At 42.0% G+C, this 22,451-nt stretch overlaps 1 protein-coding gene across 1 annotated transcript in view; it reads right to left on the bottom strand.

Moving 5' to 3' along the window:
- PLXNC1 (plexin C1) overlaps nt 1-22,451 on the bottom strand; it is a 159,777-nt gene that overhangs the window by 71,077 nt on the left and 66,249 nt on the right. The window contains exons 12-16 of the mRNA XM_089652672.1: nt 20,426-20,507; nt 16,069-16,266; nt 12,277-12,447; nt 9,999-10,101; nt 4,273-4,374 (exon numbers count right to left, since the gene is read on the bottom strand). Coding sequence (XP_089508798.1) covers nt 4,273-4,374; nt 9,999-10,101; nt 12,277-12,447; nt 16,069-16,266; nt 20,426-20,507 — 656 coding nt within the window. The remainder of the gene's footprint in view (nt 1-4,272; nt 4,375-9,998; nt 10,102-12,276; nt 12,448-16,068; nt 16,267-20,425; nt 20,508-22,451) is intronic.

The raw sequence follows: 22,451 nt of genomic DNA, 5'->3' as shown, positions 1-22,451 counted from the left end.
AATGGAACAAAAAAAATAATAAAAAATGGTAGAGAGCAATTACAAAAGGAAATTACTCAATCATAGCAGTGGGTAACATCCCACTCGAAGTTAAATCCATTGGGGATCTGTGTCTCAAGTTTGAAGATCCAGTATACTTCTCTTTTACAGAGTAGGGAAAACCGATTGCCGCCTCTACTGGAAGGATCTATAGGTTCAATAACTTGAGAGAGCTGGTATCAGAGTTATGGTTCCTTCTAAAATGTCTTGAGACTTTAGTCTCTTTGCTGGTCCTGATGTTTCACAGATAATCACGCATCCTATCACACAGGTGTCTTGTTGTTCGACCTACGTATTGTACATTGCATTTAAGGCAAGTGATCACGTAAATGATATATCATGTTTGGCAATTCATGAGTTGTTTAATAGTATAATTTTTGACATTAGTGCAAGATATGATGTTATGTGAGTTCCTGACAAATCTGCAGCTAGAGCAGCGGGTGGTATTGCATTTAAAAAAGCCTGTAGTGTGTAACCAGGTGTGTTTAGGTCGATTAAAGTAAAACAGACTGGGAGAAATTATATTGTCAATGGTTTTTGCTCTCCTGGCCACAAACTTCACTTTTTCAGATAGAATAATCCAGGTCACCATATAATAACGGTAAATAAAGAGAGATAATACACGTGATATCATTGAATTGATTGCTATACCGTGTTGAAAAAAAATCAAAGATTTGGTGGTTGCTTCAGTCTTCCTCTTGGGAATAGATATTCCTCTGTCCTTAAGGAGGGATTCTCTAGGTGTACTCTTCTTCTGTAAATAAGCCTGGTTCACCTTGTGTGTGTTATATACCCCTGTTCTAGAAACATATTTTTCATCTGTTGCGCCTCCACTTCACAATCCTCTGAAAGAGAACAATTTCTCTTCAGGCGTATGAACTGACCTTTAGGGATAGCTTGTATCACATGATGAGGATGGCTACTAGAAGCATGTAGTATCACATTCTTTGACATAGGTTTGTGAAACGCAGTGATTGTGACTTTCTGTGATTGAGGAGGACCCCATAATGTCCAAATAGTTTAGAACATGCCTTTGTTCTTCTCCTGTGAATCCCAGGTTGAATGTATTGGTATTTAAATACTTCAGGAAATCTTCAAATACCAAAACCTCTATCAACAATAAAAATCAGATCATCAATGTAGCAAAAATATGCTTTTATTTGATGTCTGTGAGGGTTGGACATTCATTAATGAACTGTTCCTCCCAACTCCCCATATAGAGATTGACATATGTGGGTGCAAATCTAGCTCTCATAGAAGCTCCCTGTTTCTGCAAATAGAACTTGTGATCAAATAGAAAGAAAGTATGGTTTAGCAGAAAAGAGACACTTTCAAGAATAAACCATTTTAACTCTGAGTCATATTCTGTATAGAGGTCCATATGATATCTCAGAGCCTGAAGGCCTAGGACATGTAGAATACAGGAGTATAAAGACCTAACATCACAGGTCAACCACTTGAGATCATCGGTCCAAGGAAAATATTCTAAAACTTGAATTATATGTTTGGTATCTCGAACATAGGATGGTACACGAGTCACCATGAGTCACCAGACTATCTATGAGATTTCGTATTGGGTTCCCCCAGGGACCCTATGCTGGCAACGATGGGTCTCCCTTTTGGGGGGGGGGTCATTTTTGTGCACCTTTGATAAGTGATAAAACAACAGTGTGAAGTGTGACAGGAGATCTAGGTACAAGTTTCTTTGCTTCCTCCAATTTTAAAATGTTTAAACAGTTTCTTCTACAATGCATTCAAGTTGATGTTGGTATTGAAGAGTACTATCTGTCGTAAGGGGATCATATACTGAAGTATCAGACAACTGTCTCAAAGCCTTGCGATGATAATCGATGGTATTGAGTATAACTACCGCTCCCCCATTGCCCGCTTCTTTGATGGTAATGTGCGTGTCATCCTTCAGCGATTGTAAGATATTTCTTTCTTATCTGTTTAAGTTAGATCTGATATATTGTGCAGATCCTACAACTTCTGGAGCTGAAGCAACCGGATCCTGCTCAACTAATTTCGGAAAAAGGTCCAGGTTTTCTCTTTGGACTGTATTGGATAGAAGTCAGACTGTAGAATTCAAATCATTTCAAGACATTCTGGGACCTTGATCTTATCAGAGACCCGGATCCCTGAAAAACCCTGGTCATCAAGAGAACTCATATCATATATAAGACAAAAGTCTTAAAAATCAAATTCATTTTGGTGGTGATCCAAATGGTCTGTAACATGTGAGAAATTTGATACTTCTGTGTGCAAAAAGTCCTTCTTTAATGTAAGACGTCTGGGAAAGTTGAAAGCAAAATTAAACCACTTGATAAAATGGCCTCCTCTACCAATGACAATTTGTAATCTGAATAGTTGAGAACAAGATTAACTGGAGAATGACTAAGCTTTCTGGGTCTCTGATACTTTTTTCTTCTCATTTCCTTTTGGATGGCCGTTTTTGACCCCCTTTGTTCTTTTGGGATAATACTTTTTTGGCTGGGATGAGTCACTATCTTCCGAGAAAGTATTTTTTTTCTCTTTCTGTCCTTGGTTCCAGACACGGAGGCCTCTCCCTCTTTTCGGAGTAGTTACTGGTGTAGAAGATGTTCTCAAGATAGAGTGTGTAAATTTCCCGAAATACTGGATCTGTTTTGTAGTCCTGGGGTCACCCATTTGTAGACTGTGCCCTCCTCATAATTTGACTTGTCTCTGAGAAATTTGGTTATTTTGTTGTGCATTATTTCTTCTAAAGAATTTAAGGACTTTGTCATCTTATTCTCTCTTGTTTGAAAGTCTGATAAGCCGGAGAACTTTTCTAGATTGTGCTGACACTGTGTGACTTCATTAGTTAACATCTCAAGATGTTGTTTTTTGTGTTCTATAATGAGTCTCATCAATTTAAATGTGGACTCTTCTAGGACCTGGGTCCACTGGGACCTAAAGGTTTCATCCTCAATTTGGAAAGAGGGGAACTTTTTTAACCTCAGACCCCTCGGGATTCTCTTTTCTTTCAGATACTCCTTGAAAGATGTGATGTCCCACTATATTATTATTATTATACAGTGTTTATATAGCGCCAAAAGGTTTGCTCAGCGCTGTACATTAAAGTGGTGGGACAGTACATGAGACAATACAATAACAATACAATACACGAGGGGTTCGAGGGCCCTGCTCTTTCGAGCTTACAATCTAGGAGGGAGGGGGTAGAGGTACAGGAGGAAGTGGCTGTGGGGGATGGAGTGGTAGGAGGAGTGGAGGAGAATGGCTGTTAGGTAAGGGTGGGGTAGGCTTCCCTGAAGAGATGGGTTTTCAGGGTGCTCCTAAAGGTGAGGAGGGTAGGTGACAGTCTGACGGATAGGGGTAGGGAGTTCCAGAGGATGGGGGAAGTCCTGGAGAAGTCCTGCAGTTTGGCGTGCGACGAGGAGACCAGGGAGCTAGAGAGTCGGAGGTCTTGTGAGGAGCGAAGAGTACGGGTAGGGTGGTATATGGGTATTAGGTCAGTGAGGTAGTTTGGGGCAGCGTTATGAATGGCTTTGTATGTCAGAGTTAGTAATTTGAATCTAATGCATTGGGCAATCGGGAGCTAGTGAAGGGATTGGCAGGGGGGGTGGCAGAAGTGGAGCGGTTGGTGAGGTGGATGAGTCTAGCTGCTGAGTTCAGGATAGACTGGAGCGGGGATAGCCTGTGTTGGGGTAGGCCGGTGCGAAGGGAGTTGCAGTAGTCTAGGCGTGAGATAATAGGGAGTGTACGAGTTGTTTAGTGGTGTCTGGGGTGAGGAACATAGGTATCTTGGAGATGTTGCAGAGGTGGAGCCTGAATGAATTTGATAGTGATTGGACATGAGGTTGGAAGGAAAGGTCTTTGTGGACAATAAGTAGACAAGTAGACAAGTCTCTGTGGACAATAAGTGTTGTAATTTGTAATGAGTACCTCCCTGACAGTGATGACAGTGGAGAGAGGCTGCGTGAGGCCAAAGAGTCAAATAGTGTGTGCGGCTCTGGGAAGCTGGGCAATGGGGGAGAAAAAAACATTTTTTTTTGAATGAGGATGGGATAATGCTCACCCAAATATGTTATCAAAAGAGTTTTCTGGTCTTCAAAAAAAAAAAAAAAAAAAGAGGGATGAAAATGGCTATCGTATAGAGCGGCGTCCTTTCCCGGGTTTGAATTTCTCTAAAGAAACTTTTGAGCTCAATATGCCAACAACTCCAAAACACATTTTTTTCTACAGATCACTTACCATCACGTATTTCTTGTCTAATGTCCCACTCCATCTGTACCAACTGCCTCCTCTGTTGCTCACTTAGCTGCGATGATTTGTGCCTGGTTATTACACAGGTAGCTGAATGTGACACAGCAAATATAAATTAACACAAGTCATATCATTAGAAATCAAAGAACTATATTTAAAACAAAAACTTTCTGTGGTTTCTAATGGTGGAGCTATTTAGCTCTTTAAATATAGACTATGAATGATTCTGTCTTCGCTTCTGAAACCAGCAGGGCAGCTAGCATGCAAATTTGTATCCTACCCACCGAGTAAGTTGTGTGTGTGTGTGCCCTACCTGAAAATGATTGAGTGCTACTGGGAGGTTTACTGTGTTAAATTATTGACAGCAACAGCATGCTAAAAAGAAGCAAAAGGTTCCTAGCGTTTGAATTCTTCCATACATGCATCACTGTTGGAGGCATGGCAACACCAAAAGGGGACTATGTGTAAACAAAGCGTTTTATATTCCTGTGGGCTTCATTGGTAGTTTGCTACATATTGCTAGTCATTTTTACATTTATGTATAAGCACCAAAACCGCAGGCTGTAAAACTGAAGTTCCTTGAAAAAAAGGCGGAAAAATCACAGTGAAATAGGTAGTATTACCTAGCAAACCCTAGAATGCTCCATTGATATAAACAAGTTTGTCACCAATTCTGTAATATCATAGCAGACCTGCTAGTGTTTAATATGTTTATCTGTTTTTTACTAGAAATAAAATGTGCCCCTTCAACTCACACTGGTATCACAGACCAGGCATATACTGTAGAGTGGTACCCTAACTCTTGAGGAATCATTGAACCATGCTGGTGAAATTTCCTTCATAAAATGGGGTCCTTCCCATGTAAACATCAATATTGTGCTGATGAGCTCTTCCACACCTCCAGTGTCTTAGGATGGGTTGGAAGAGATTATACGCAGCTTAAGGGCCCATTTCCACTAAATCATGTTGAGCTGTGGGAGCATTCACTTGAAAGGGCACCCAAATGCACCTCCAAAGCCTGCACCTCCACATGCCCTGTTTGTTACACTGCACTGTGAAATAATGCAGACAGCACCTATTTTTTTAAGCATTGTGAACCATTAAATTTGAAGGTGTTACTTAATGAAGTGCTATACAATGCATGTTCAAGCACAGAAAACTACAAGAGGAGGGTGATCCTGAACAAGAATAGGCAGCTCCTGCAGAAAGGAAACAATTCATGCTGCATTTTTGCACAGATCTGGAAGAAATACGCAAAGCACACCTGGCTCAAATAAAAATACCAATTCCTCTTGTATTTAGAATATATTTGCTTATCTCAAAGTTCAGCTTTAATCCCCCCTCCCCAGCAGCACATAGTTACCTTTCTTTTGCTTCCCCACCACTACATTTATCCACCAGTGAAGAAACTACCTGAGAATCTCCTGTGATACTTCTTATGCTTGGTAATGGCATATTCTGGTACCCAGTGATCTCCCATGGAGGTGGGGAGAGAGTTCCCAGCCCTGGGTTAGCTTTGACTGGAGCATCTAAGAACTTACGCAGGGTTTCTTTCCGTACTCCAAATGCAGGAGCAGGGGAGGAACATTAAACCAAACACCTTGCTTTCCCTTTCATGGACAAAGCACTGGTTTGCTTTGGGAGAGACTATGCAAGGGAAGATTTTTGTTTAAAAACAACCAGCAAGGAGAGATCCGCCATCCTTTGATGGCTTTATATGAACCCAGGGATTCATTCATTCACCTACTGAGAACAAGGAAGGATTCAGCCTGGTGGTAGGGAGCAGAGGTGTAGCTGGGGGGGGCAAGGGGGTACATATGTACCCGGGCGCCAAGGTACAGGGGCGCCAAAATGAGGCTTACAACGTTACATTATAATAAGTGAACAAGGGTAATAAATCGGTCACAAGATCACTGCAGCGGCTGCAGCAGACGTGTCATCTGATATGTCTGCCATCCACAGTGATGATGCTGCCTGCCAGCCACTGCAGCCAGCCGAGATACGGATTCTACGTCTGTCTGCACGTATTGAGCGTTGATAAAAAAGTGGGCATATGTGACGAGTCTACGACAGTGACTGACTGAGTCATATAATATCATTTCTATAAATTTGCTTCTTTAAATACAATGTTTCATTAAAATTTAAATTGTTTTTCCTTATCCAATGTAATAGAAGAATGTGATTAAACGGGGAGGGGGGCTGGGGCGCCAATTTTATAGTTCGTCCCGGGCTACGCCTGTGGTAGGGAGAATTTCTAACAAGTTGGACAATCTTCCTGTGTGATCCTAAGCTCCTTTGACCACCAGAGGTGCTTATTATTAAAGTGTTACTAAACTCTAAAATTGTTTTTCAATAAAATACCATGTTATACTCACCTTCTCTGTGTAGTAATATTGTACAGACCGGCCCCAATCCTCCTCTTCTTAGGTCCCCAGCCGGTGATTTTGGCTCCTCCTATTCTTTGTGTGCCCCCAAAGCAATCTGTTTGTTATGGGGACACACATTGCATGCCCACTCCCGACCTGTGTGTCTATGGAGCCGTGCTCCATAGACATACAGACTCCGCGCTCCATACACTTAGCCCTGCCCACCCACCTCCTTTTCACTACATTTGATTGACAGCAGCAAGAGCCAATGGCTCCTGCTGCTGTTTGAGTCCCTGTGTGAAGAGGAAGCAAGGGGAGAAGAGATACAGCCATGCACAGCACTGATCTCTTCTCCCTTCTCTTCCCTACACACAGGGAAGGGGGAGCACAAGGAGACTAAAAACATTTTTTACCTTAAAGCGGAGTTCCAGCTGACAAAAAAAAAGTCAGCAGCTACAAAAACTGTAGCTGCTGACTTAAAAAATACAGCCACTTACCTGTCCCCCGGTCCAGCGGTGTCCTCACCACCGCTGGTTTCACCGGCCATCTTCTTTCCCTGGCGCCAGCATCTTCAGTGTTGGTACCTGGCTGTGACAGCCTGCAGCTTCACAGCCGGGAGCCCACTACGCATGCGTGAGAAGTGCTGCGCTTTGTCAATCGCCCCATAGTCTTCTGGAACCTGCCACATTTCCCAGAAGACTGTGGGGAGGGCAACTTCCACTTCCAATCGCCTAAGGGATCGCAGCGGAAGTAGGAGCGGGTACTTGTCAAATTTGGGTACCCGCTCCCCAAAGGTGCCAATCTTTAATGGGGAGCGGGGGACAAAACATTATGGCAGAACTTCCCCTTTTGGGTGGAACTCCGCTTTAATGCAAGCAATTCATTCTGGAAAACTATTTTTAGTATCACTTTTGGAACTGCACTATACAGAAAAGCCTTGATGAAGCAGTGTGGCTTCTGCATATATTTGCAAAAGTTGTTCAACTTTTAACACAAAATCTTAGATTGTGCAACTTGTTTTTTGCAGTCTACCTAGTAAGTGTTCTGGGAAAAACAAATCTTGTTTCATTTTGTTTGCGCTGTGCAAAGCTCTTTCATATGCACCTTACTCTTAACGCTAGTTAGAAATTGGGGCAATTGCTATTTTTGTATTTAGCTTTGTGTGCTGATATTAAAGTGGTTGTAAACTCTTACATATACCCAGTGAAGTGATTGGCTTCAGGTGATAAACAAATATGAAACAAATCCTCTTCCATAAGTTATACCTACTTGTCTGCAGTATTTTCTTTTCTACATTCGTTCAAAGTGCTGAATTTATAAAGAGGGGGGAAGCTGAAATTACACTCTGCAGAGCTTAATTAGGAGAGCTCTGAGACTTGATTGGAGGAGAGAGACACCCCCCCTCCACACAGCACACAGGAACAGAGCTGAGGCTCTCAATCAACTGGAGGTCCTTCCCCTGTCACCTTCTTTCTCTTGGTGTCAGGAAAACTTGTCATAAGTGATTCATGCTGATAGCAGAGGAATGAAGATGGAGACAGAAATGACGCTCAGTCAGGGGGAAATAGATGGGCTTGGGTTATTAACCCCTTTCCCGCCGCCCTATAGCAGAAAAACTTAGCATTTCCAGGTAGGAGCGTGCACTGCCCTACCCGCGCTGCCATTGAAGGCTACAATTGTCCATGACTGGGTCCCAGCCGGAGATTCCCTGCCGGCACCCAGCAATCGCTGAGAAACAGTGGTGACAGGGGAGAGACCTGTGTGTAAACAACACAGGTCTCTCTCCTGCCAGCAACAACATGCTGCACAGCAGAGAAATACACAGCAGCATGTTTCCCTAGCAAAACACACACAGCACACTTAGTAAAACAGCACACAGTTAACGCTTTGATCACCTCAGATGTTACCCCTTCCTGCCCAGTTTCAGTACAGTGTCAGTGCTTTTTATTAGCACTGATCACTGTATTAGTGTCATTGGGATGTCAGTGGCAGTTAATCAGTTCCCCCCATGTCAGAATGCCCGTCGCAGTCCCGCAATCCCGCTATAAGTCACTGATTGCCGCCATTACTAGTATAACAAAAATTAAAATAAAAATTCCAGTATATATACCGCCATTTGCAGATAACTTTCACGTAAACTAATTAATTTACATGTATTGGAATTTTTTTTTTTAGCAAAGACATGTAGCAGAATACATTTTGGCCTAAATGTATAGCAAAATTAGATTTTTTAATTTTTCTACTGGATATGTTTTATAGCAAAAAGTAAAAAAAAAATTTTTTTTTTTTCAAAATTGGCAGACCGCACAGGTGATCAAATACCACTGAAAGAAAGCTCTATTTGTGGGAAACAAAGGACATAAACTTAATTTATGTATATCGTTGCATGACCATGCAATTGTCAGTTAAAGTAACACAGCGCTGTATCACAATGCTCTGGTCAGGAAGGGGGGTAAATCCTCTGGAGGGCAAGTGGTTAATATGTGGTGATTTTGCTGTAAAATATTTACTGCACAGCAATACCATTTGCCTTTTGGTCTGTCTGTCATTATCTTTTTTTCTGGGGTGTATGCCTAACTTTCATATTCACTATAGCAATAAGGGGGTAAGGTGAATGTAAGAAATGTAAGGTGCTTTTGATGCACAATGAACTAGACACATGCTGTGTAGAAACTGCAGCTGAAAGAACAGTACAGCAACAAGTGAACGGTGCATTTTGAAGCCCTAACCTTAAATCCCTAAAAAACTTAAACCCTAAGAGCCCTATAAATAGGAAATAAAGATACTTTGATATTGACAGGACACCAGAACAAAAGGCTGCTCCCTTTTAAAATAATACATACAAAAAAATGAAATATAAAAGCAATAAGCAGCACCCCCCAAAAACAGCTGCAATGGGAGAGGCAGTAGGGGCAATAGCTACCAACTAATAACACCTATTAAAGTTTCAACATACACTAATAGCAAGACTACTGTGAGCCCCCAGCCCCCCTTCCGTTATGTAGTCAGGAAGCTGGCCTATCCAATTCACCCATTGGACCTTCTAAGCTTGGTTACCATGGGCTGAAGGCCATGTGGTATGTTATGGTTTTAAAAAGGTTCAACACATGAAAAATTGTACATAGATTCACTGTTGATCCAAATCTGGAAGATTCGCTGCGAACCCATGGTTGCCGTGAATTTGAACACCATCTACAGCTGTGAGATTTAAATGTTCGAGTACCAAATGCTTCTTTACTTTATTTTAGATGAATGATAGCTTACTATAAATCTCTAGCAACTCAATCAGATATTAGTAGGTGTGTCATAACTTATATGTGAGGGATAATAGTGTTATATAACACTTACCTATAACCACAACTAGTAGAATGGGGATAACCAGAAGGATATACATATAGACGTAAACCCCTGCTACTTTATCCAGTTTCTTTATATAGTTTCCCAAAACAACCTTTAAAAAATTAAAAAAGTGAAATTAGTCATTGTACCTGAGTAGAAAATAAGTCTGCGAGAATGAATATGGGAGCTGCCATTACTGTTTTATAAAGTGAATACTCGGAGGATGTCATGCTCCTCCTGCCTCTCCTACTTGATGAGACACTCTTCCTAAAGAAGCATGGGTGTAGAAACACCTAATGCATATATTTGTTATGGAAGCAAGGATAGGGATGACAGACCTGGATCATGCACATGAAGAATTTTAAATTTTATACGAGTGCCGATCGTTTGATAATATGATCGTTAGTACACAGCTTTCAAGAACCGATCATGACAATTCATGCAACAATATCTGAAGGGACAATTATGAAAATGTTACTCGTACAATACCAGATCATTCGATTTTCATTTAATCAGCAAAGTACAATACATTACATCACTTTAAAAAAATTTTTTTTTCATACAAGAATTTTTGTAAGTTTAGTACCCTTTTCATTTTCTATATGGAGACTAGCATGCAAAAAAACAGTGGATGATCATTCGTCCGACATTCTTATTGTGTGTATGGAGCATTAGCCTTGGTTGCAACACCCTGCTGTATGACCCTCTCCTGGCCCTCCTGATAGGGTCTGACCAGCACCCTGGGTTCTCACACTCTTCTCGGGAAAACAGACTTCCTCCAGCCACCCTGGACTCACTAGTCACCTCAGCTGTCCAAGTCTCTCCAGACCTGCATAGCTGTCCTGACTTTCCCAGTGCTATGGGCCAGAAGGCCCTTCAAAATAGGTTCACATCTTCTGAGTAGGTCACCCTTCCTGGCACACTGTGTGTTCTGAATGGCAGCAACTGCCTTGAGTTCTCACCAGACCTGGCTTATCATAACCCTGCACACCTGTCCATTCACACAGGCTGCAGGTGTCTTGCAAAATGTGGACACAGAATTGAAGGCTCCATCTCTTTGGAGCCTTCAAACTCCAAGCCCTACTCTGGATTATAAAACCCAGACAAAGCTTAAAGGATAAGTTCACCTTTTACAAAAAAATAAATGCAAATTTTTTTTGCAGGTAAAAAATGTACATTTACTATCATTTTTTTTCAGAACTGGTTTCCTGGTTCCATGCAGGACTCCTGCAGACTGTCAGTGTTAGCTGTCTGCCCCTTAATTCATAGGGCAGAATGTCGGTACTTGTAGTTAATTCATTCACAGAATGCTCTTTTTGAAAAATGAAACCTGGTACTGGGAACTTCTCCCCGAACTGCTGTCACACACAGGGCTTGAATCACTGAGCTACTGCAGGAGCAGGAACATGTTACATGTTCCACGCTAAAAAAGTGTGGAGCATGTAACATGTTTTCAGAGATGAACTTATCATTTAAAGTCCAGCTTTCTCCACTCACAATATACATCCTGGAGCTTTGCATTAAGCCTTAATGCGAATCTTGTGCCATTTCTACCTGAATTCACATAGTGGCAGGGCCTTGCAAAACAAAAAAACATTCAGTACAGCGCTAAAATAAATGTACATTTTCCCATGTTTTATCCTTTTAAAAACACTGCAAGTATGGAAAAATGCCTGTTCAGTCTGCCACAAATCCAGAGAGAAAACACAGTGCCTCTACTGCATTGAATTCCCAAGCAGTAATTGTCAGCTCAAAAAGGAACAGAAATAGGGAACTCCTTACAGGATGATCAGGTTCCGGGCTGCTGTTAGAAATCACAGGGCCCTGTACAGCCTACATGACAGGGCTCCCCCTCTCCTAAAATATCAAGTTATATTTTTGCTAAAATTCCTTTGATTGTAGTGCACTAGTGCAGAGTTAAAACAGGTGGTGAGGAGGCAGATGCTGTCTGAAAAGTTATCCAAATGCTGACTGCCCTTTAAACAGCAAAGCACATTTGAACAAGTCTTTACGTTTTTTAAATTATTTAAAAAAAAAAATTTTTTTTAATATTTTATTTTTTATGACATATTTTAACTGCCCTGTTGGGGATGCCTTTGTTGAAATATGAGGGGTCTAAAGTAGACCCATGATTGTCCCGAGATCATAATAGGACTTAATACCAAGCCTTGTGGCACAGCACAAGTGACTGGTCTCTGTTTTGATTGTACACCATTTGGAATGGAAACATTGAAACCTGGATAACTACAGCCATTTCCCTGCATTCTCATTCATTCTTATATCTTACCTTTACTTCTATTTTAGTCACATCAATTTTTTTGGAGGAGTCCCTTTCAGTTTTACAGAATACTATATCCTCATCAGCCCATTCTGTTATATTCCGCACTTCACAGGTTAAGTTAGAATTTATAAAAACTTGAATCTCATCAGCCCGAATGTGCAGTTCATCTTTTTCTTTCTGTTGAAATAATTATATTAACATTGTTACTGTGGTAGGTTTTAAGGAAGTGGTTACATGAGAATAGGTATCAGAAACATTAAACAAAGAATCTTAGTTTATCATCTTGTAAAGCTAAATGAATCAGTCCTGTTGTCATTGTTGTTAATACAGTAGTTCATGAAACAATACTCTGTATTACAAAAATTGTACCCAGAATTTGTTCTTCAACTACACATACAGTATATGGAGGGGTTTGGCTGATAGTGGTGGTAGTACTGTTGATGACAAAAATCAGTAGCTTTTCAGTGCAGCCTGGTCTTAATTTCTGCATGTCCATATAGGCCACAGTCTAGGAGAATCTCCTAACTACCAACCACTCACACATAAAGCTGCAGTCAGTCAAGTTTTCTATAACAAAAGGTTCCAGAGTAACTGCTTGCTGGTCAATATTACTGGCACTGTCTTTAAACACAAACTCAGGGAAATTGATCAAAACGGGAGTAGACAGAATCTGGAGCAAACAATCTATCTTCAGTTTGCTCAGTTAGGCTTTGAAAATAAAAGGTAGAAGCTGATTGGTTTCCATCAACAACTGCTCCAAATTCTGCCTGATTCAGTTTTGAGAAATTTCCCTTTGTATGTTTTGTGTGTGGTTTGGAAAAGTATCCCTATCTTTTATAGGGGTCAGTTCCAGGGGAGGACTCACGGGGCCAGGGGGAAATTTGCCCCTCAGTCAAGTACTATTAAGATATGTTGGGCTGTTGGCCCTGAACATAGATACTTTTCTATTCAGACACTTATCAGAGCAGGACCCACAGTCGGTCACACATTCTGGGTATTTTATGACTACTTGCCTTCCATTCTCACCTGTGATCACAGGATCTGGCAGAGGGAAGTCTTCCAGCACTTTTTTGAAGTGTTGTAGTTGTGTGACCGAATGCCAAAGGCATTCACCAAGAAAGGTAATGGTGAGGACTTAAAAAGGTGTGTCACAATAAGCAATGTTATTTAGGAACACCCACCTTTCACCATACCCTTCAGTCACTGCAAAAGCATGGCGCAATTTTTTGGTACACTTACTATAACCCACAGAAATATGTGAGGGCCACCTGGATATATTTTTACCCCAAAGCCAAAGGTCTCCAGTCTTCTGCTGCGCAGTTCTGGATGTACTAATGCTGTGGTAGACTGTTGTCTCTTGTAACCTCTCTGCCCCATCATGTCATAGATGATTGTGACATTTGATCTTGTTAGTGTTATACTAGGGCTACAAACAAATGGCCACTGCCCCAATCTATAACTGGCCTTCACAGCAAGGAGCACTTTGAAGGGTGACATATCAAACAATAATAAGTTCCTTGCTGTGAAGGCCAGTTGTAGATTTGGGCAGTGGTTCATACTGTTGATAAACTGGTGAGGGGACGCACTGGACACCTTGGCTGCCATTGTGTTATATGATGGGTGTCTAGAGTGCCTTTAAGGAGGGGTGGACTCCCTCAAGCTCACCTGCCTCAGTCTATCCATTATCATACATGTACTCCTATAACGGAGGCTCTCAAAATTATAGAGTTAGGAACTGCAGAATAATGGGGTGCCCTGAAGAGGCTCTGCAGCTTACGCATGTATTTGCAAATGTGTGCAAACCAAACCCCTGTTGTTAATGCAAACTGTTACACAGGACTATTCGGTTGGTAGCAGGCTGCTCTGTAAGTTGAGCTGGGAATTTTTCTTTTTATTGTTTGTTATACTAGGGCTAGCCATTTGACTTGGGTGGGGGATGTGGGGAAAAATAGCTGGTCCAACAGGCAGAAAATATAAATCCAAATTCACATCTATATGTTGTGGTATGGTGAACTAAGATCCATGATTTAACATGCATTACCTCAATGCACTGTAATATACTGTATATGTGTGTTGTCATTCATTTTCAATGTACACATATGGTAAGAAAAAATGCACTGATGGGAATGCCTTTTGTCTTGCGGTGTACTGCATTGTCAGAAATAGTGCAGATGCATTATTTGGTCCATTATTTTGAATGGGCCCTCAATCTGACTCTGAGAACTAAGCTTCTACGTCTTGGAAGGTTAACAATTGAAATTAACATACATAACCACTAGTGCAGCCACTAGCCAGCCCCCACATCACTTATCCAGTGGGCAATAGATGTCAGCCCAGTGAAAAAATATATATTGCAGCTTATTAAATTAAAATGTTCTGAGCTGTTCTCAACTATCCCTATGCTTTGCATTTTACAAGTACATTTTAGAACAGCATTTCTCAAACTTTCTAACATGAAGGAACCCTTGAAAAAACTTTCCAGTCTTGGGGAAATCCTGCTTATAATTACAGCTCGCACCAACTCATTACAGATAGCTGAAAATATCGTTGTTGCCAGTGGGTATGGCTCATTGCTCAAGGAACTCTTAACAAACTCTGGAGGATTCCTAGGGTCTGATGAAACCCTAGTTGAGAAAGACTGCATTTGAACTGCAGGTCGACTGGTTATAAAAAGTAGCAAACATTTTTCTTCTGCGCTGATTGTCATAAATGATAACTGTGTCACAAACCTACTGATAAGTCACAAAGTTAAACAATTTCCTAATTTTGTCTGACATTATCAGAACACAAACCATGTCATAATACAAAAAGATAACAGGAAAAACATTTCCAAAGTGAAACATCTTTCATAACTAATTAGGTTATTATTTTACTGTAAGATATAACATTTATTATATCTAATTTAAAAATGTTACATATAAAGTGCATGCAAACATGAAGTGAAAGTTCTTGGCTGTTTCTTCTTCTGTGGTATGTGCATTTTACAGGTTTCTCATACTCATGAAAGTGATGTCCAAACTAGGAATTGTAACAACTAACGTTAGGCTTTTCATCATTTATGACTAGTATGAACAGCTTTCTGAGTGAGGAAGTGCTAAAATAAGTTGATCTTAGGTGTAACTGAGCACAGCAGTGCTTCTAATGCATTCCATGCAATCATGACCCTGCAATCAGCTGGGTAATTGAGTGTATCTAAAAGATTTGGGCATCCCTGGAAAGTGCAAGCTAGCTGACCAATGGAAATCCCAACCCTACATCATCTGCAAGCAATTGTCTGCTTTTCCGATGTACCAGATCCACCCAGATGGAAAAATAGGTTTGCTATAAGTCTAGCACTGTAATCATCTTCTACCTTTGGGAGAAGCTGTTTGAATGCCAGACTGATCCATCCTACCTTAGTGTCTTTTTCAAGGCAGAGACCAGTAACACAATCACAGATTTCTCCAGCAGTTGTGGAGGAAATCTGATCTGCAGATACCAGATTAACAGCATCTATTCCTGAGAAAGGGAACTAGACTCACAAAACACACCGATAATTGGGATGTGCTTGATCTTGACATTTGATTCTTACTTCATAGAACTTGAATACTATTATTTGTGTATTAATTATGGAGCTCTTATTATAGTAAATAAGCTAGTTTATTTTATTGAGGCATGTCTTATACATAATTGTCCTTCTACAAGAAAATTTAATTTGTAATTATATTGTCTGTATTGTGCATCATATAGAGTCCCATGGGCATTTGAATTTCACAAATAGTACACAAATATGTGATCACAGTAAAAGAAAATACTTGCCTTTATCCTTAGTTCAATGGCATCACCTACATCGATCGCAGTAAAAGTAGTGAACACAGGATCCGGCTTTGAATATACAGTTCCACATGTTAAATTATTTTCTTCAGTATGAATAGTAATGTTGAGAATCTGGCTGGTTTTACTTAGTGGATCAACCATAAAATAGCAGTGTGTATCGTTCTCCTGACATTTAATGTACTGTAGAATGCAGAACAAACATTTCTGAATATTGAGTAAAATACATAGAAAGTATATTTAATAAGCTATATTTTCGTGGCAACACTCTGGCATTTTGTATATTATTTGTACATTTGGCAAATGTGTGTTTTCTAATTCTGCTGTAAATATAAGCTCCCAACTATGATTACTTTACCTGCCAGATTTACATGTGATTATTGCTAGCGGCTTTTATAGCCACTAGCAATAATCACTGTTTTCCCCCCACCCCCTTGCCAGGGAGAACACAATGGTTCCGTGGGAGGGATTCAGTGTTGATGGGGGAACTCGTGGTTATAGAAAAGAAATTTGCCCCATCTATGGTCAGTGTAACTTTTTTGTAATCCTTGATTTTCAGAACCTTGTGTTGTCATCATGCTAGAGGAAAACTCTGCTTTCAACTTCTAGAGTAAGACTTTCTACATTGTCACATAGCAAATGCACACAGGTATAAAGAACTACATGTCCAATGATGTAATGGAAAAAGCAGAAAGTTGTGGGGCAGGGGCTAAGCTGATGGCGGAGATGAGTTCTGAGCTAAGGGTGGAGGAAGAGTTATTATATTATTATACAGGATTTATATAGCGCCAACGGTTTGCTCAGCGCTTTACATTATAGTGGGATACAATACAGTAACAATACAGTTCAATACAAGAGGGATTTGGGGGCCCTGCTCCTTGGAGCTTACAATCTAGGAGGGAGGGGTTAATGGTACAATAGGTCATAACTGTGGGGGATGGAGTGGTTAGAAGAGTAAAGGATTCCAGAGCAGAGGGCGGTATAGGCTTCCCTGAAGAGATAGGTTTTCAGTGATCGCCTAAAAGTAAGTAGAGTAGGCGATAGTCTGATAGATTGGGGTAGGAGATAAGGGAGCTAGAGAGTAGGAGGTCTTGCGAGGAGCAGAGAGAGCGGTTTGGGTGATATTTAGAGAGAAGATTGGTTATGTAATTTGGGGCAGTGTTGTGGACGGCTTTATATGTCATTGTTAGTGTTTTGAATTTTATCCGTTGGGCAACTGGGAGCCAGTGGAGGGATTGGCAGAGAGGGGTGGCAGATACAGAACGGTTAGTAAGGTGGATGAGTCTGGCAGCAGCATTCATGATAGACTGGAGTGGGGATAGCCTGCGATGAGGTAGGCCAATGAGGAGGGAGTTACAGTAGTCGAGGCGAGATATATCAAGGGAGTGAATAAGTTGCTTAGTGGCTTCCGGGGTTAGGAACGGTCGTATCTTGGAGATGTTGCAGAGGTGAAGTCTACATGATTTTGTCAGCGATTGGATCTGGGGCTGGAAGGACAGATGGGAGTCAAGGATTACACGTAGTACCCTGGCATGAGGGGATGGACTGATGATTGTGTTATCGATATTTATGGTGAAGTCAGTGGAGGTGGCACGGGCTGGGGGGAATACTAAGAGCTCAGTTTTGGAAAGATTGAGTTTGAGGAAGTGGAGTGACATCCAAGCCGATATGTCACTTAGTAGGCTAGTGATGCGAGTGGAGACTGAAGGGGTGAGGTGAGGGGTAAACAGATAGATTTGCGTGTCATCAGCATAGAGATGGTAATTGAAGCTGTGGGAGTTTATCAAGTGATTATCAATGTTAATAGGGATGTTGAAGTCTCCAAGGATGATAGTGGGTAGCTGAGAGCAAAGAAAGTAGGGTACCCAGGCGGCGAAGTCATCAAGAAAGCGGGACACGGGTCCAGGAGGCCGATAGATCACTGCAATCCTCAGAGAGATCAGAGAGAACAGCCGGATGCAGTGGGTCTTGAAAGAAGAGAAGGATAGAGAGGGAGGGTTAGGGAGGACTTGAAAGGTGCTCAGTGGTGACAGAAGTAAACCAACCCTGCCTCCTTTCCAACCACTGGGTTTGGGTGAGTGGGTCAAGATGAGGCCTCCATAGGAGAGTGCTGCGGGGGAGACAGACTCTGCTGCTTGGAGCCAGGTTTCAGTGCGTGCTAGAAGGTTAAGGGAGCCGGAGACAAAGAGGTCATGGATAGAGGTGAGCTTATTGCAGACCAAGAGTGCGTTCCATAGTGCACATGAAAACGGGAGGGTGGTTTTGGGAAGCAAGGGGACAGATATTAGATTAAGGGGATTGCGGTAATTCCCGGAAGAAAGAGGATGTCTTGTGTGTGGGCAAAGTAGTGGAGGACCAGGGTTCGGGGAGATATCCCCAGAAGTTAGAAGAAGAAGAATGGTGAGGAAGGTGGCATGTGAGCGGGATGTATACGAGTGTGCATGCCTTCCAGTCCTGGTGTTAGGGTCAGCAGGAAAGTGAAATATCAGCAGGAGATCCAGCCGCGATCTTAGGAAAGACCGCGGCTTCATAGGCCGCGGTAGGCTGCAAAATCTAGGAGCTCCTGGGGGGGGGCCCAAAATTGCCTAGCACCCTTCCCTGGGTATTCATCAGGGGCTGCAGGGTCTTCGGTGCCCCTGTAGGGTCCTGGATGGCAGCGGATGAACAATGGGGCGACGGAGCTCCTTGTTATGCTGCAGCTCCGGTCCCCATCTTAGAAAGTTGAGCTGAGAACAGAGTTGGAGTTGAGAGAAGAGCAGAGCTGGGGTTGAGCTAAGGGCAGAGCTGTGTTCTGATGCTTATCAGTGGGAGGTGCAGACTGGGAATCTGAGACTCCAAGTCCCGTCTATTACACTCACACAGAACTACAATGGGGAAGTTACAAGACAGGGGGCTGTGGGGACAGAGGGCACAGCAGCTTCCAATCTTAAAAAATGGAATTCACAGGGAAAGAAGCCTGTGATTTAAAGCTGTATGAAACCCAAACACAAACATTTATTATATTGCAGCTTACCAATTCTTAGATGTGATGGCTGCATTAGCTTTCATTTTTAGGCTTACTTTCCTTTTTTTGTACCTGGTGAACCCACTTGTAAGTCTGTTGTTTTTCAACAGAACAAGCTGTCCTGCAAAAGTATTTGAGACAAACAGTTTACCTGTGATGGGTACTTACAATGATCAAATGTTATTTATTTATGTAAAACCTTTATCTCTAAAGAAAAAATAAAACAGGTTAACTGTAAGTGTTTGTGTAACTGCAGCGTTAGCTGGAGTTTGGCTGTAGTTCATTAGTGCATCTGTTATCAGGTGCATAGCTACAGGGGCCACAGGGGTTGCAATCGCAGCCTGGCCCCATATTGCAGGAGGCCCATGTTGCCCCCTGTACACCTGGATCAGAGGAGCAGTGTGGGCGACTGCATATAGAGGAACTGATCCCTCCATGTTTCTCCTGCAGCCACAGAATGCCTTCAGGAGAGGAGGAAAAGCAGGCAATCAGCAGCTGCAGGAGGAACATGAAGAGACAGATCTCCTATATGCAGTCACCCCATTGCTCCTCCTATCTAGCTTCTTTTGGCTGCACCTGGGCTGAAAGAGTTAGTGCTGACAGCTCCCACCCACCTCCCCTTCCCGCATGGACAGAAGAGGAGAGAGATCTGCTTCTGCTCTGCACTGACAGCCCCCCCCAATGGATGGGAAAGGAAAGAGAGCTGCTTCTGCTCCTCCTCCTCCCACCCCTCCCTCTGCCCGTGTCTGTCGTGCCCACACTGCAAAAAGTAATTTAAAAAACTACTGCCACCAGTGTCACAAAGGCCCCACTTGTGACCAGGCCCTGGTTTTCCGCCTCTGGGCTCTAAGGTAAGTGCCCCAGCTAGGGGTCCCTTCATGGTTTTTACAGTGGGGCCCTGAAGGTTCCAGTTACACCACTGTCTGCTAGTACATCTAACACTCCCCTCCCCCCAGACTGACAATGCTGCTGTCCAAATGTGCCCCCCGTGCTGCTCATCCAGAGTGAATACAGGCAGTGTATTACTGGCCAGGTCATCAGGTAAAAATAGATGGAAAAAAGCCTAACGAAAGAAAACCACACTTGAAGATTGATACATTGCAACATATTACATTTTTTGTTATGAGTTTAATACTGCTTTAAATAATGCACATTCTTTTTCTCCTAAACTATAGACTGAGGAAACAAATGGAGTACATATCTGCTCAAGGTAGGATAGCACTGGCAACAACATGGAAAAAGGTATCTGCCCAGAGTTCAGTTTTAAGTTTGTAAAACACTGTGTATGCCCTGGAAGCAAATTTTGATGTTCGATATGTACAAATGTATAAGACTTACTTTGTGAAAATTGTTCCCTGTTATACTAAATGTATCCACAAGATTCAGGCTTTTTCCAGACAGTGAGAGTTTTCGTCCGCCACTAAACAGAAAATACATAGACGTAAGTCACAAGACACCAAGATGCAATTTAAAACTGTTGCTTTGACCTGAAAACAATACATTACTCTGTGATAAATCCTTTATTAAAATATTGACCTGGCCACATAATTTTAACTTGACAGATCACAAAGTTGTGATTAGCTGTTAGCTTAGTTATTTATGTGTAGCCTTACAATTCAAAGCAACATGCAAAAACCATGGAAAAAAATACATACTAAATGTTTCAATGAGTCAGTAATGTCTCAGCATTGATGAAAAATGAATGTATGCATTTGCTTTCCTTTGACCTCAAACACTATTAAGTTCTTTTGTAGACTAACAAAACTAACATATACACTTAAAGTAATTCTAAAGGCATATTTTTTTTTTTTTAAATAACAAACATGTCTATACTTACCTGCTGTGTGCAGTGTTTTTGCACAGAGCCTCCCAGATCCTCCTCTTCCTGAGTCCCCCGCAGGCTCTCATGGCTCCTCCCTCCTGTTGGGTGCCCCCACAGCAATCAGTTTGCTATGGGGTCACCCGCTGCTCCGTGTGTCCATTCACACACTGGGCCGTGGTTCGGCCCCACCTCCTTTCTCTTCTCATTGGCTCACTGCTTGTGATTGACAGCAGAGCCAATGGCTCCAGCCAATGAGAAGAGGGAGTCCCAGCATAGCCGAGAATGCAATGCTGGGCTTAGGTGAGTATTAGGGGGGCTGGGGAGGATACTACACACAGAAGGTTTTTTATCTTCATGCAGAGAATGTATGAAGGTAAAAAAAACCTTCAGCCTTTACAACTTTAAATGCATGAAATATACATATCTGCCTTTGGCATTCATTCTCCTTACAAAAAAAACTGCACAATTATAATAACTTGGTCTTAAAATATTACTCTCCACCTTTAAAGATGGATTCCAGGTATGGTATATTTTTAGATAGTTATTGGTCCAGCTTGGACCCATGTAACAATGTATATACAATACCTGTGGGATCACTCTAAAAGCTCGAAATCACTAGTAGACAGCGCTACTCCAGTGATCTCCACTAGCTTCTGGGTCCCTTGCTGAGCAGTCGGCTTGATTCATTGTGAATACAGGAGGTCAGCTGGTCAGCAGGGATGTCATTTAGAGTGCAAAGTGTTCTCTGATTGGATAAAGTGGAAAAAGAGGTGTCACCACCGCCCTTTTCACTTCATCCAGTTTTTGTATTGCTGTTTGTGTCCTTTCCATTGGTCCTGGTCACCACTGACAACAAAGTTGAATGTAATGGGAAATTAAAAATGTTACTTTTGCTGCAAGAATCGGAAGTGAAGGTAAATCTTCCAATGGGGACACCTGTCCTGGTGATACATGTCTAAAACAGGGGTGCTCAACATTTTAAACAGCAAGGGCCACTTAAGTGATTTGGTAACTGGTCGCAGGCCACAATTAAATGAAATAGCCGACGGGAGGGAGAGGAGGCAAAGCCAGCTTTCAGCGGTTGCAGGGGAAAAGGGAGAGGATTGCTTCCTGCATATGCTGCCCCCACCACCCCTCCTGTCCAAGTGTAAAACATAATGTGACTGGGAGGCCACATGGGCCCCCTGGAGCATGAGATGGGTCACAACTGCAACCTCTGAGGCTACACCAGTGGTTTAGGAGTGTGGTAAAAACAAGTCTCAATTATGTGGTTTTACCACCCTCCCCTTCCAAAATGTAAATGTAAAAGAGTCCTTACTGTGCTGATCTCCCTATAAGGCTGCTTTCATACTGATGTGCTGTGGTTTACCCACACCACGAGTGCAGTGTACTGCACCTGCAGCTTTCTTATAGGTTAGCTGTGCTTTGCCATAGACTTCTTTTATATCTTGCAGATGTGGTGTACTCTGTGAAATTGAACCAAAATTTCTGCATTCAGCAGGTTTGGTGTGCTTTCATAAACGGCGCCAAACCCGCAGGATA

This window comes from Staurois parvus, unplaced genomic scaffold, assembly GCF_062004578.1.
Source record: "Staurois parvus isolate SC_StPar_1 unplaced genomic scaffold, SC_StPar_1.0 ptg000025l, whole genome shotgun sequence".
Lineage (NCBI taxonomy): Eukaryota > Metazoa > Chordata > Amphibia > Anura > Ranidae > Staurois > Staurois parvus.
Note: the sequence above shows the minus strand (reverse complement) of the source record. Positions and strands in the feature narration are given on the sequence as shown.